The sequence below is a fragment of the Capra hircus genome, chromosome 6 (assembly GCF_001704415.2).
Source record: "Capra hircus breed San Clemente chromosome 6, ASM170441v1, whole genome shotgun sequence".
NCBI classification, from domain to species: Eukaryota; Metazoa; Chordata; class Mammalia; order Artiodactyla; family Bovidae; genus Capra; species Capra hircus.
The window spans coordinates 70,135,934-70,147,484 of record NC_030813.1 but is presented as its reverse complement, the minus strand read 5'-3'; the positions used below and the strand labels follow the sequence as shown (position 1 = coordinate 70,147,484).

The following is an 11,551-nucleotide window of genomic DNA, read 5'->3' as shown; positions in this document are numbered from 1 at the left end:
CCATTTACTTCTCCAGAGGATCGTCCCGACCCAGGGATCGAACCTGGGTCCCCTGCATTATAGGCAGATGCTTTTAACGTCTGAACCATCAGGGAAGTCAATCACCAAACCAAGCTCCCTCCTGTGTACTCTATTACCACCCTCTCTATACTCCTCTGGGAGCACTCAGCAGGGTTATGATTGCTTGCCTTAGTGATAAATAAGCTACTAGAAGGCAGAAACTATACCTCATCATACACACACACACACCCCCCACGGTGCCTGCCACATGGTTGGTGCTCAGTACCTATGTCTTGAACGAATAAATGTCCTCAGGAGAGACACATAGCAAGTTTGAATCGATCTACTATGTTTTTCTTTACTCTTTTCTTGGCTAACTATGTTTGGTTTTTCCAGCCATTACTAGTAGGAGGTTCTTTGGCATTTCTCACTTGCCCTGATTGCTCGCCTTTGCACTCTCAACAACGAATCATCTAAACTGGTAGGAAGTGAACACTGTACTTGGGAGAATATTCTGACCAGCACCAGGTCCTGCTGTCAGTATATATTCCTTATCCTGGACTCTTTCAGGAGCCCACTCCTGCCCCTGAACTATTTGTTTGCCTGGGCAGGTTCTTGACTATGAATACAACCAAATACCCAGAGTGAACCTTGGGCCTTTAGTAATGATCTAGGCAGGTGAGAGGAATCCACTAAATTCTGCCTCCGCTCTCCTCCCTTCAATGTTCCTTTCCTGGGAAGAGCTGGAAGGAAGGGAAAGGGATTCCCTAAATTCTTAAAGGAGAAATGAGTTTATGGCTTGTGAAGAAGTTAGGGAGGCAACTGCATCTTCTAATCTGGAATCAAGTTTGTTAATTTTGTGTCATGGCCTGACTGCAATGAGTTTTCTCATAAGAAAAAAAAAAATAGCACCACTGGCCTCATCTGTATTTAAGGGGACGATGGGACAAGATGTTTGAACTTGGACATATTTTGAAAAATCCTGTATTACAGTGGGCAAACATATTTGAGCTGTGTCTGTTGGGTTCCTCAAACTGGAAAACTACAGACTCTGGTTCTCATCACAAACTCTAAAAAAACTGACGAAAAGTGAGATTCGATTATTGGATAAACCGGCAACCACATGCACAATAAATTCTCTATTCCAAACTAGGGCTTTTATTGTTAGTTGTTTTGGTTAGAGATTACTGTGGGGAACCAAGTGCCCCACTGGACACTCAGAGCTCTGTTCTTTGGGTCGAGGTCAAAACCACCAGTTTCCAGAGACATTCTCCTTAAGGGTCAGCGACTCTTCTCCTGGAGGGCGGGGCCGCGCCAGCGGGAGCGCGCTCCAGGAGTAGACGGCGGGTGGAGGACGAGGAAGGCGACCTGGGGAAGCGCGCGAGGCCTCACGTGCGCGCTCCCGCCCGCCTGCCCGCGCGCTCTCGCGCCCACGCGCCCACTCACCCGCCCGCCGGCACTCCCGGGAAGTCTCGCGATGTCGTAGCCGGGTGCTCCCGCTGCGGGAGGCTCTGGCTGTTGCTGTGGTTGCCTGAGTTGCTGCTGCGGCGGTCGCGGCAGTGCTGGTGGAGGTGTCGGCCCTTGGGCGGATGTTGACATTGTGTTGTTGTTATTGCTGACGGTAATGGCGGCGGCGGCGCCGACGGCCAGGACCCCATCTCTGTAGCTGAAGCCGAGAGAGCACAGAACGAACTCCGCGGCCTCGGAGCCCGCGGCAGCGACTCCCCTCAGCCTTCGCCGCCTCGCCAGCCCGTATCTCGGCCTCAGCCTCTGGACAGGCCCCTTCGGTCCGGGGGTCTCGGAGTCTCAGGATGGCGGATTTCGACGAGATCTATGAGGAGGAGGAGGACGAGGAGCGGGCCCTGGAAGAGCAGCTGCTCAAGTACTCGCCGGACCCGGTGGTGGTCCGCGGCTCCGGTCACGTCACCGTGTAAGGCCCGGTGGAGGGCTAGGGCGAGGACGGGAGGTGCAGGGCTGGGGTGGGCCCCTTGCTCCGCAGGGGCCTTCTCTCCCCGGTGTCCGTCGGGTGGTCTGAGGCCTTCGGGAAGAGTAGGCGACCAGGAAGTGAGAACTTGCTCTATTTTTATTTGTTTCTGTCTCCAGAGTGGGGACAAACGCTGCCCTACGCCCCCCGCCCCCGCTCCTCCCCACTCCTGTTAGCAGGCCCCACGGGCCTGGGCGCTCTGACGGATCCCAGGAGGAAGGTTATTCTTTGGGGTCTGCCCTTCTGGCCACCCCTTCAGCTTCGAGGTGGAAATACACGTATTTCTCAGGTGCCTCCCCCAGTTTTCTCGTCCATTTACCCTGTGGTTGTCTTTCCTCGTTTGTGCCTTTGAGCCTAGTGACATATGGCTCAGAGGCCGGATCTGGGCCGGGTGAAACCCTAGCGACGATCGGTGATGAGTGGTTCCCTGTCGTCGTGTCTGTTTCACTCATACCCACAAGTCTTCCCAGCTTCCTGCAGAGTCAGTTTGTGCGGAACTAATGCAAGTTCCTGTAATTGTATATGATAAAAAAATGTATGGATGAACATATGTATTTAAGATGCAGAATGATGTATGTTTACACATAATTAAAGAAAAAGCTACGTGATGGGCACAAACTGCTCAGGTTACTCAGGGTTCTCTGTAATTTTAAGTTCTTCCTTGGGGCACGAACTCTGGGATGGCTTCTTCATTTGATAAGGGTTCCTGTAAGTTCAGTTGGCAACATTTTAAAAGTCTGATATTATTCAAACAATAAGGAAGGAGCACTTTCTGAAAGGTCATGACTAATAAAGGAATGTGAAGACTAGAACCAAATAATGAGCTGTCCGGAAGCAGGAAGTTTTGTAATGTTTGTCTGAGAAGTTCAGAGTTTTGTACAAGTTGAAGAATTTATGACTTTTCATTTTAGATCTCTGTTCAAATCCTAGGTCAAACTTCATGCTTGTTAGACATCTCTCCACTTTAACTTTTTAGTAAAATACAAAGGGCCAGTAAGTTTGAAATTGCCTGGAACACACTTCATATTTTATTTTTGGCTTAGGGTGAGTGGGATGTGCAGTGAATAACTTTTAGTGAAATAGTAGGACTTCTCATATAAGACTGTCAGTAAAATCCTTGCACTTCTCAAAACATGGTATGACCAGCCATATTGTTGTTTGGGTGTGCTTATGTAATGCTTTGATTTCTTTAGCACCTGTTAGTTTATATTCTGGTGACTTAATATAAAAACACTGCATTATCTGTCACAGTGCCATGAGAAGACAATAAAATATCACCGTACTAACAGTTACTTAGTATTTTAAGTGTCATCACTAGCATAGTTAAGACATATAGCTAAATACTATGGGATATTAAATCTTTTTAACATATATCACAGAAATGTTTACATGTCAGAGCCTGCCATTTTTTTGTTTGACTATTTGAACCTAATACATTCTTTTAAACTTAAGGAGTGCTTAAAGATTGGTTTTCAAACTTTATCATGGTATCTGCCCACCCTTCCCCTTAAATTCCTCATATCAAAGAAAAGCTGGCAAAATTTTATTTTAAAAGGTGCAGCTATAGTTATAATGTTTCCTCTGTTTGAGTAAAAGAAAAGCTAAGTACATTGTTGGGCATGATGGAAAAGTCAGAGAGCTCAGAACCGAATAGGTGATTAGTAAATTTGATTTTAGTTGGCTACTTACAGAGGTTAACAGAGTGGGAGAGAATTATTAGTGGTTCCCAATCTTAATTGCCCATTAGAATCACTTGGGGAGTTTTTGTCCTTGCCTCAGTGGAAGCCAGGTATCTGAGTTGACCTAGTTTGTTTAAAAAGTTCCACAAGTGACTCACGTAGGTACCCAGGATTAAAAACCGCTATCCAGAGTATTAAGAGAAACTAAATGCCCCCAATAAACAGTATGGCTTTCTACATAGAAGTTAATTTTTCTGTGCTCTCTCGACAACTTCACTTTCTTTCCTGTTACTCTGGTTCTAGGCTCTGGGTTCACATCTACCCTTTGCCACTTCTTGGGTAAATTATTTATCTGTGACTCTTTATTTAAGATGGGGCTAGTTGTAGTCCCTAATTGTTAAAATTAAGGATTAATTGAGACAGTACATGGAAAGAGTTCATTACATTGTGTGGTACTGTGCTCAATAAATATAACCTTTATTAATTATCATACACACATATAGTGTTCCTCTTTGAGAAACATAGGTATAAAGCACAGTACTAAGAAATCCAAACTGCCATTCTCAAACTTAATAGTGATTCACTTTAGTCTTATTTTTCCATTTCTGGGCGATTTGTATGAGGGTAAATGGTGTGAAATATTTCAAGGAGAATTAATAAGAATCTTCTGCATTGAAGGCCTAATCCTGTTTTGTGGTGACATAGATAAGTACGGTTAATAGTAGTACAAAACTTTTTGGATCATTCACAGGCGTACTATGCCAGTAGGAGCCAGTTAATACCTATAATGGTTTTTGAAATTGGTGTTTGTGGATTGCTATAACTGTTGAGCACGTTCAGTTTTTCTTGCCTGCAAATATAAATGGGAAGAGCTATTAAAACAGTTAAAAGACTACTGGTTAAGCTTATCACTACAGCTGCCCTATCTGCTCCTCCTTTGTTTAAACTAAGGAGCTACTCAACTGTTTTCCCTTACCAGTTTGGAAGTCAATATAGTGTAATGTATAGAATCATCTGTAATCCACATTAATCCGAAACTATATAGATCCATTCATGTGTGTTTTTCACAGATTTCACTTTTGAGTAGACCTTTATGATTGATTATTTCCACTCTTTTCCCCTCTATAATACATCATATTATAATATTGCTGTTATTTAGAAGTCACTGTATTCTCATATGACAATGCAGCATGTCATTATAGTGATGTGAGAAAGTAAGTCATCTTTCATTTTCTACTACACAGGCAGGGCTTGGTTAGTTTTGTGGCATAATCAGATTTGGGGCATACAAGTATTTAAAATGTATAATTTGCTTAAGTGAAGTTTGCTTTAATGTAGTTTCTAGTATTTTCATATTGACCACAAGTCAGGCTTAAACTGTGTACTTCCATAAGATCAGTATTCTTTCTTGATATTTTTCTAGATGAATGTAATAATTTCCTTTATTTTTAGATTTGCATGTAGCAATATGGAACAAGGTGGCAGCTCCAATAGGAAGAAATCTTATACAAAGTAGTATTTTGAGATAAAGTGGTGTTTGAAGGAAGAGAGGGAAATGATAAGTTCCTGTTATTGCATAATTTTTATGTACATATAATTTAAAAGACTTGCTCACACTTCAGTTAAAAGATTTTTCTGTGTGTGTGTGTACTTCTCAGTTTATTATGTAATGAAGATGAAGGAAAGGTGATTAATGTATTAGGTGTTAATTGGCAAAATTGGTTAATATTTTTTAAAATTATAACATTCTCTTCCCCTTAGAATAAATTTTTGTAACTATCATTTGTTGAAGAGTTAGATTTTTCACAGTGATGATAGCAGTGCTTAATATAAAAATTAGAATTTATAACTAGGTTTTAGGCCAGTATTTCCTGTCTAATCTGTCATCATAACTGACATTATCAGTTCCTATCTCGTTTCATGCCCTCCCATATAAAACTCAAACTTGGAGCCTCCCTAGGAAATGTATAATTTTTGATTTCTAACATAAGCCTTGTCATAGAACTAGCTTATTTGTAGATTTGTTTCTAATGTTATTCTCTTCTATTCACTAAATTACTGTGTCTTCGGGTGCTTTCCTCTGAGGTATAATCTTTCTACAATGTCCATAAAAATTCCTCATCTTTTACCAGTTTTTATTGATGGCTGTGAGACAGCACTCTCTTTATCATTCATCTCATGTAAGCTGTGGAAAATTGAAAGATTGAGAAATGTGAGTTGAAAAAATATGGAAACACTTTGGAATACAGTAGGACCTTTGCATAGGAGACATCACAGAACACCTCAGTATATATTGACCTTTCAGATAATAGAGTTAAAAAAAATTCTGTCTTGAAATGTCCTGGACCAAGATTGCTACTGCACGCTGTGGTAAGCAACAGGAGATTTGCTTAAATAACAGATTCACTTCAGTTAAATAATTTTGTAAACTTTTGTAACTCTCACCTCCTTATCTCCACTCAGCGTAATTATTCCATTTTTTTAAGATTAAATTTTTTGTTTGGAGACTTTTAAGATTCTTCTTGATATTTCTCCACAAAGCTGGATAGTTTTTTGAAGGCAGGAATTATGCTTATTGGTTTTTATTTCTCCACTATTTAATATGGTGTCTGGAATAGTGAAGTGAAGTGACAGTCACCCAGTCGTGTCTGACTCTTTGCCACCCAGTACAGTCCATGGACTTCTCCAGGCCAGAATACTGGAGTGGGTAGCCTTTCCCTTCTCCTGGGGATCTTCCCAACCCAGGGATCGAACCCAGATCTCCCGCATTACAGACAGATTCTTTACCAGCTAAGCCACAGGGGAAGCCCAAGAATACTGGAGTGGGTAGCCTATCCCTTCTCCAGTGGATCTTCCTGACCCAGGAATTGAACTGGGGTCTCCTGCATTGCAGGTAGATTCTTTACCACCTGAGCTATCAGGGAAGCCCTGTCTGGAATATGATGGGTTCTGAAATGTTCTCTAAATAAATGAGGTAATTGCATACATCTTTGTATCTTGTCAAACTTGTCAAAAGAATAAGTGTTTTCTTCTTCTTTTTTGTACCTGTGAATGAAAGGCAAACTATTTTACAATAGAACTCTTATAATCACATTCATAAGATAAATGGATTATCATTTTTTACTTTACTTTTTTTATTTTTGGCCGCACTTTCAGGATCTTAGTTCCCTGGCCAAAAATTGAACCCTGGCAGTGAAAGCACAGAGTCTTAACCACAGGACCTCCAGGAAATTCCCTGGTTTGTCTTTTTCTAAAGAGCAAGTTTGGTGATTGTGAAAAAATTATCTGTTTAAAGTAGATATTATTTTCTCAGAGATTTTTCTTGCTCCTTATAATTTGAGAGGAAATTACTTTGATTTAGAACATAGCATTGAGCATATTTCTGACACTATAAAGAAAAGAGTGATCAATATCTTAACTGGACCAAGTGCTAAAACTTCTCAGTGAGTAAACTTTCTTGAAGAAATAAGAAATATGGTAGTAAGCTTATTTCAAAATTTTACTGTAATTTGAAATTCACATGATGAGTTCAGTCACTCATTCGTGTCCAACTCTTTGCGACCCAATGGACTGCAGCATACCAGGCTTCCCTGTCCATCACTAACTGCCAGAGCTTACTCAAACTCATGTCTATCGAGTCTGTGATACCATCCAACCATCTCATCCTCTGTTGTCCCCTTCTTCTCCTGCCTTCAGTTTTTCCTGGCATCAGGGTCTTTTCCAATGAGTCAGTTCTTTGCATCAGGTGGCCAAAGTATTGGAGTTTCAGCTTCAGCATCAGTCCTTTCAATGAATATTCAGGACTGATTTCCTTTAGGATGGACTGGTTGGATCTCCTTGCAGTCCAGGGGACTCTCAAGAGTCTTCTCTAACACCATAGTTCAAAAGCATCAATTCTTCGATGCTCAGCTTTGTTTATAGTCCAACTCTCATATCCATACATGACTATTGGAAAACCCATAGCTTTGACTAGATGGACCTTTGTTGGCAAAGTAATGTCTCTGCTTTTTAGTATGCTGTCTAGGCTGTCACAGCTTTTCTTCTAAGGAGCAAGCGTCTTTTAATTTCATTGCTGCAGTCACCATCTGCAGTGATTTTGAAGCCCCGAAAGATAAAGTCTGTCACTGTTTCCATTGTTTCCCCATCTATTTGCCATGAAGTGATGGGACCGGATGCCATGGTCTTAATTTTCTGAATGTTGAGCTGTAAGCCAACTTTTTCACTCTCCTCTTTCACTTTCATCAAGAGGCTCTTTAGTTCTTCTTTGCTTTCTGCCATAAGGGTGGTGTCATCTGAATATCTGAGGTTATTGGTATTTCTCCTGGCAATCTTGATTCCAGCCTGTGCTGCATCCAGTCCACCATTTCTCATAATGTACTCTGCAGGCTGTGGTTTTTCCAGTGGTCATGTATGGATGTGAGAGTTGGACTGTGAAGAAAGCTGAGTGCTGAAGAATTTATGCTTTTGAACTGTGGTGTTGGAGAAGACTCTTGAGAGTCCCTTGGACTGCAAGGAGATCCAACCAGTCCATTCTGAAGGAAATCAGTCCTGGGTGTTCATTAGAAGGACTGATGTTGAAGCTGAAACTCCAACACTTTGGCCACCTCATGTGAAGAGTTGACTCATTGGAAAAGACTCTGATGCTGGGAGGGATTGTGGGCAGGAGGAGAAGGGGACGACAGAGGATGAGATGGCTGGATGGCATCACCGACTCGATGGAGGTGAGTTTGAGTGAACTCCAGGAATTGGTGATGGACAGGGAGGCCTGGAGTGCTGCAATTCATGGGGTCGCAAAGAGTCGGACACGACTGAGCGACTGAACTGAACTCTGCATATAAGTTAAATAAGCAGGGTGACAATATACAGCCTTGATGTATGCCTTTCCCAACTTGGAACCAGTCTGTTGTTCCATGTCTAATTCTAACTGTTGCTTCTTGACCTGCATACAGATTTCTCAGGAGGCAGGTCAGGTGGTCTGGTAGTCCCATCTCTTTCAGAATTTTCCACCGTTTGTTGTGATCCACACAGTCAAAGGCTTTGGCATAGTCAATAAAGCAGAAGTGGGTATTTTTTGGAACTCTCTCACTTTTTCAATGATCCAATGAATGTTGGCAATTTAATCTTTGGTTTCTCTGCCTTTTCTAAAACCAGCTTGAATATCTGGAAGTTCACGGTTCACGTGCTGTTGAAGCCTGGCTTGGAGAATTTTGAACATTATTTTGCTAGTGTGTGAGATGAGTGCAACTGTGTGGTAGTTTGAACATTCTTTGACATTGCCTTTCTTTGGGATTGAAATGAAAACTAACCTTTTCCAGTTCTGTGGCCACTGCTGAGTTTTCCAATTTTGCTGGCATATTGAGAGCAGCACTTTCACAGCATCATCTTTCAGGATTTGAATTAGATCAACTGGAATTCCATTACCTCCACTAACTTTGTTTGTAGTGATGCTTCCTAAGGCCCATTTGACTTTGCATTCTAGGATGCCTGGCTCTAGGTGAGTGATCACACCATCGTGGTTATCTGGGTCATGAAATGGTCTTTTTTGTATAGATCTTCTGTGTATTCTTGTGACCTCTTCTCAATATCTTCTGCTTCTGTTAAGTCCATACCGTTTCTGTCCTTTATTGTGCCCATCTTTGCATGAAATGTTTCCTTGGTATCTCTAATTTTCTTAAAGAGATCTCTAGTCTTTCCCGTTCTATTGTTTTCCTCTTTTTTTGCATTGATCGCTGAGGAAGGCTTTCTTATCTCTCCTTGCTATTCTTTGAAACTGTGCATTCAAATGGGTATATCTTTCTTTTTCCCCTTTGCCTGTAGTTTTGCTTCTTTTCTCAGCTATTTGTAAGGCCTCCTCAGACAACCATTTTGCCTTTTCGCATTTCTTTTTCTTGGGGGTGGTCTTGATCAAAATTTTGCTGTAATTTGAAATTCACGTGATATTCCGTCCAAACAGTTCAGTGTGGGATTTCTGCCTGCCAACAGATGTGAAATTATTTAGTACTTAAAATGTTATGTGTTTAGCTAAGTGGAATATAGGAACTAAATGGTGGAAAGTAAATGATAAGAGATTATTTATGATAGTAATCAAAAGCTGTTATTATTCTAAAGAATAATATTTTTGAGAGCTGCTCTTGAATCCCAGCTTGAGTTTATATTCCTAACAGGTTAAACGCCTAAGATATTAGATCAACTGTGTACTCAGAAGGGAATCTTTTTTTCTTTTTTTAATAATTTTTATTTTTTAAATTTTTTGTGCTGGGTCTTTCTTGTTCTGGGCTGGCTTTCTCTAGTTGTGCTGAGCAGGGGCTATACTTTGTTGCAGAGCATGGTCTCTAGAGCTCAGTCGTTGTGGTGCACGGACTTAGTTGCTCCATGGCATATGGAATCTTCCCAGGTTAGGGATTGAACCGATGACCCCTGCATTGGCAGGTGGTTTCTTATCCGTTGCACCACCAGGAAGGTTCAGAATGGAATCTTTTAAGTCTTTTTATCTATGGCTTACCTTTTTAATCTACTATAAAGCTACTTAAGATACTATTCTCAATGAAATTAAGCTTTAAAATATAACAGCAACAGATGCTTTTAAGTATCCTTACTCTGATGTGTTCTGTATAAGATTTGTTGGTGACTTTTCATAATTTGTTTCAGAATCCATTTGTAAAATCAGATGTTATGCCAATGTTTCCATGTTCATGCAGTCTTGCTTAATCTCAGTACAGTATTTCTTAAACTTGCCTGATTATTAGAATTACTTGCCCGATTATCAGAATCACTAAGGACATTTTTAAAAATTTACATTTCAGACATCCTCAGTCAGAATCTTTAAGGGAAGAGTCTAGGAATTTTTATTTTTGATAGGAGCTTGGGTGATTCTTAGACACGTTTGGAAAGCAAGAGATGGTTCTGTGGAAAGAGTGGTCTCTGATGTCAAGCAGATTGATTTCAGTTCTCAGAGACTTCCGAACTGTAGCCATTAACCTTTCTTAACTTTAGTTTTCTCATCTGCAAAAGGGATATCTATCTCAGGGATTTGGTGTGACAGTCAGAAATAATTTATCTGATTACCTGAACCCATAATAGACATTTGGCAAATTATTGCCATATATTTTTATATTTATCCCTTCATGTGTATTTTTTGGTTAATCTTTATCATTGTGTTGAAAATCAGTCGGAAATATGCTCTCCTGCTTTAAGATCCTGTCAGAATTATCTGATTGAGTAGAGGAAACTTAATCAAAAGAAAATCTTGACAGATTGGTACATAGTGATGTTCTTAGAGGCCACTGAGGTATTTTAAAGTTTGAGGATCTTTTCTAAATGGCACTTTCTTTTGAATTTTGCATATGAGAGCTTTTGCTTTCTGTTTATGTTTTTTTTTCTTTCTAATTGATCAGCTTTAGGTTAGAAATGATACAACCAACCTTATAAGACCAATGTATAAAGTAAGAGAAGTTGGTTCTGAGTGCTGGATTTAGATGCTTGATTTTTAATACTTGGGTTTTGAGATTATCTCCTCAGAATATTTTTCAGTGAATCCTTCATTATCAACTGTCTTGTTCAGGTTTCCTGATAAATAATTTAACAAGTATTTATAAAATTTTATGCTCAGTATTATTTGAGGCTCTGAGTTTACAGTTATGGATGAAACATACATAGTTCCTTTGCCCTTCTGGAGCCTACAGCTAACAGGTAAATTATGTCTGAGAAAGTTACTGTGAAGGAGACATTAGCATCCGTGGCAGAAAATAATGTGATATAGAGAACCCCTCTGAGAAGGTAACATTTAGGAAGGGTAAAAGAGTCCTGTGAAGAGCCCCGCAGGTCTGGAGAACAGCAAAATAAGTTTGGCTTGCCTGAGGAACTGAAAGGATGCTACTACTGTATTGTG

At 40.6% G+C, this 11,551-nt stretch overlaps 1 protein-coding gene across 1 annotated transcript in view; it reads left to right on the top strand.

The window, feature by feature from the left end:
• The window catches only part of CHIC2 (cysteine rich hydrophobic domain 2), a 58,085-nt gene continuing 47,952 nt past the window's right edge, over nt 1,419-11,551 (top strand). Inside the window, exon 1 of the mRNA XM_018049459.1 lies at nt 1,419-1,930. Coding sequence (XP_017904948.1) covers nt 1,812-1,930 — 119 coding nt within the window. The 5' untranslated portion in view covers nt 1,419-1,811. The remainder of the gene's footprint in view (nt 1,931-11,551) is intronic.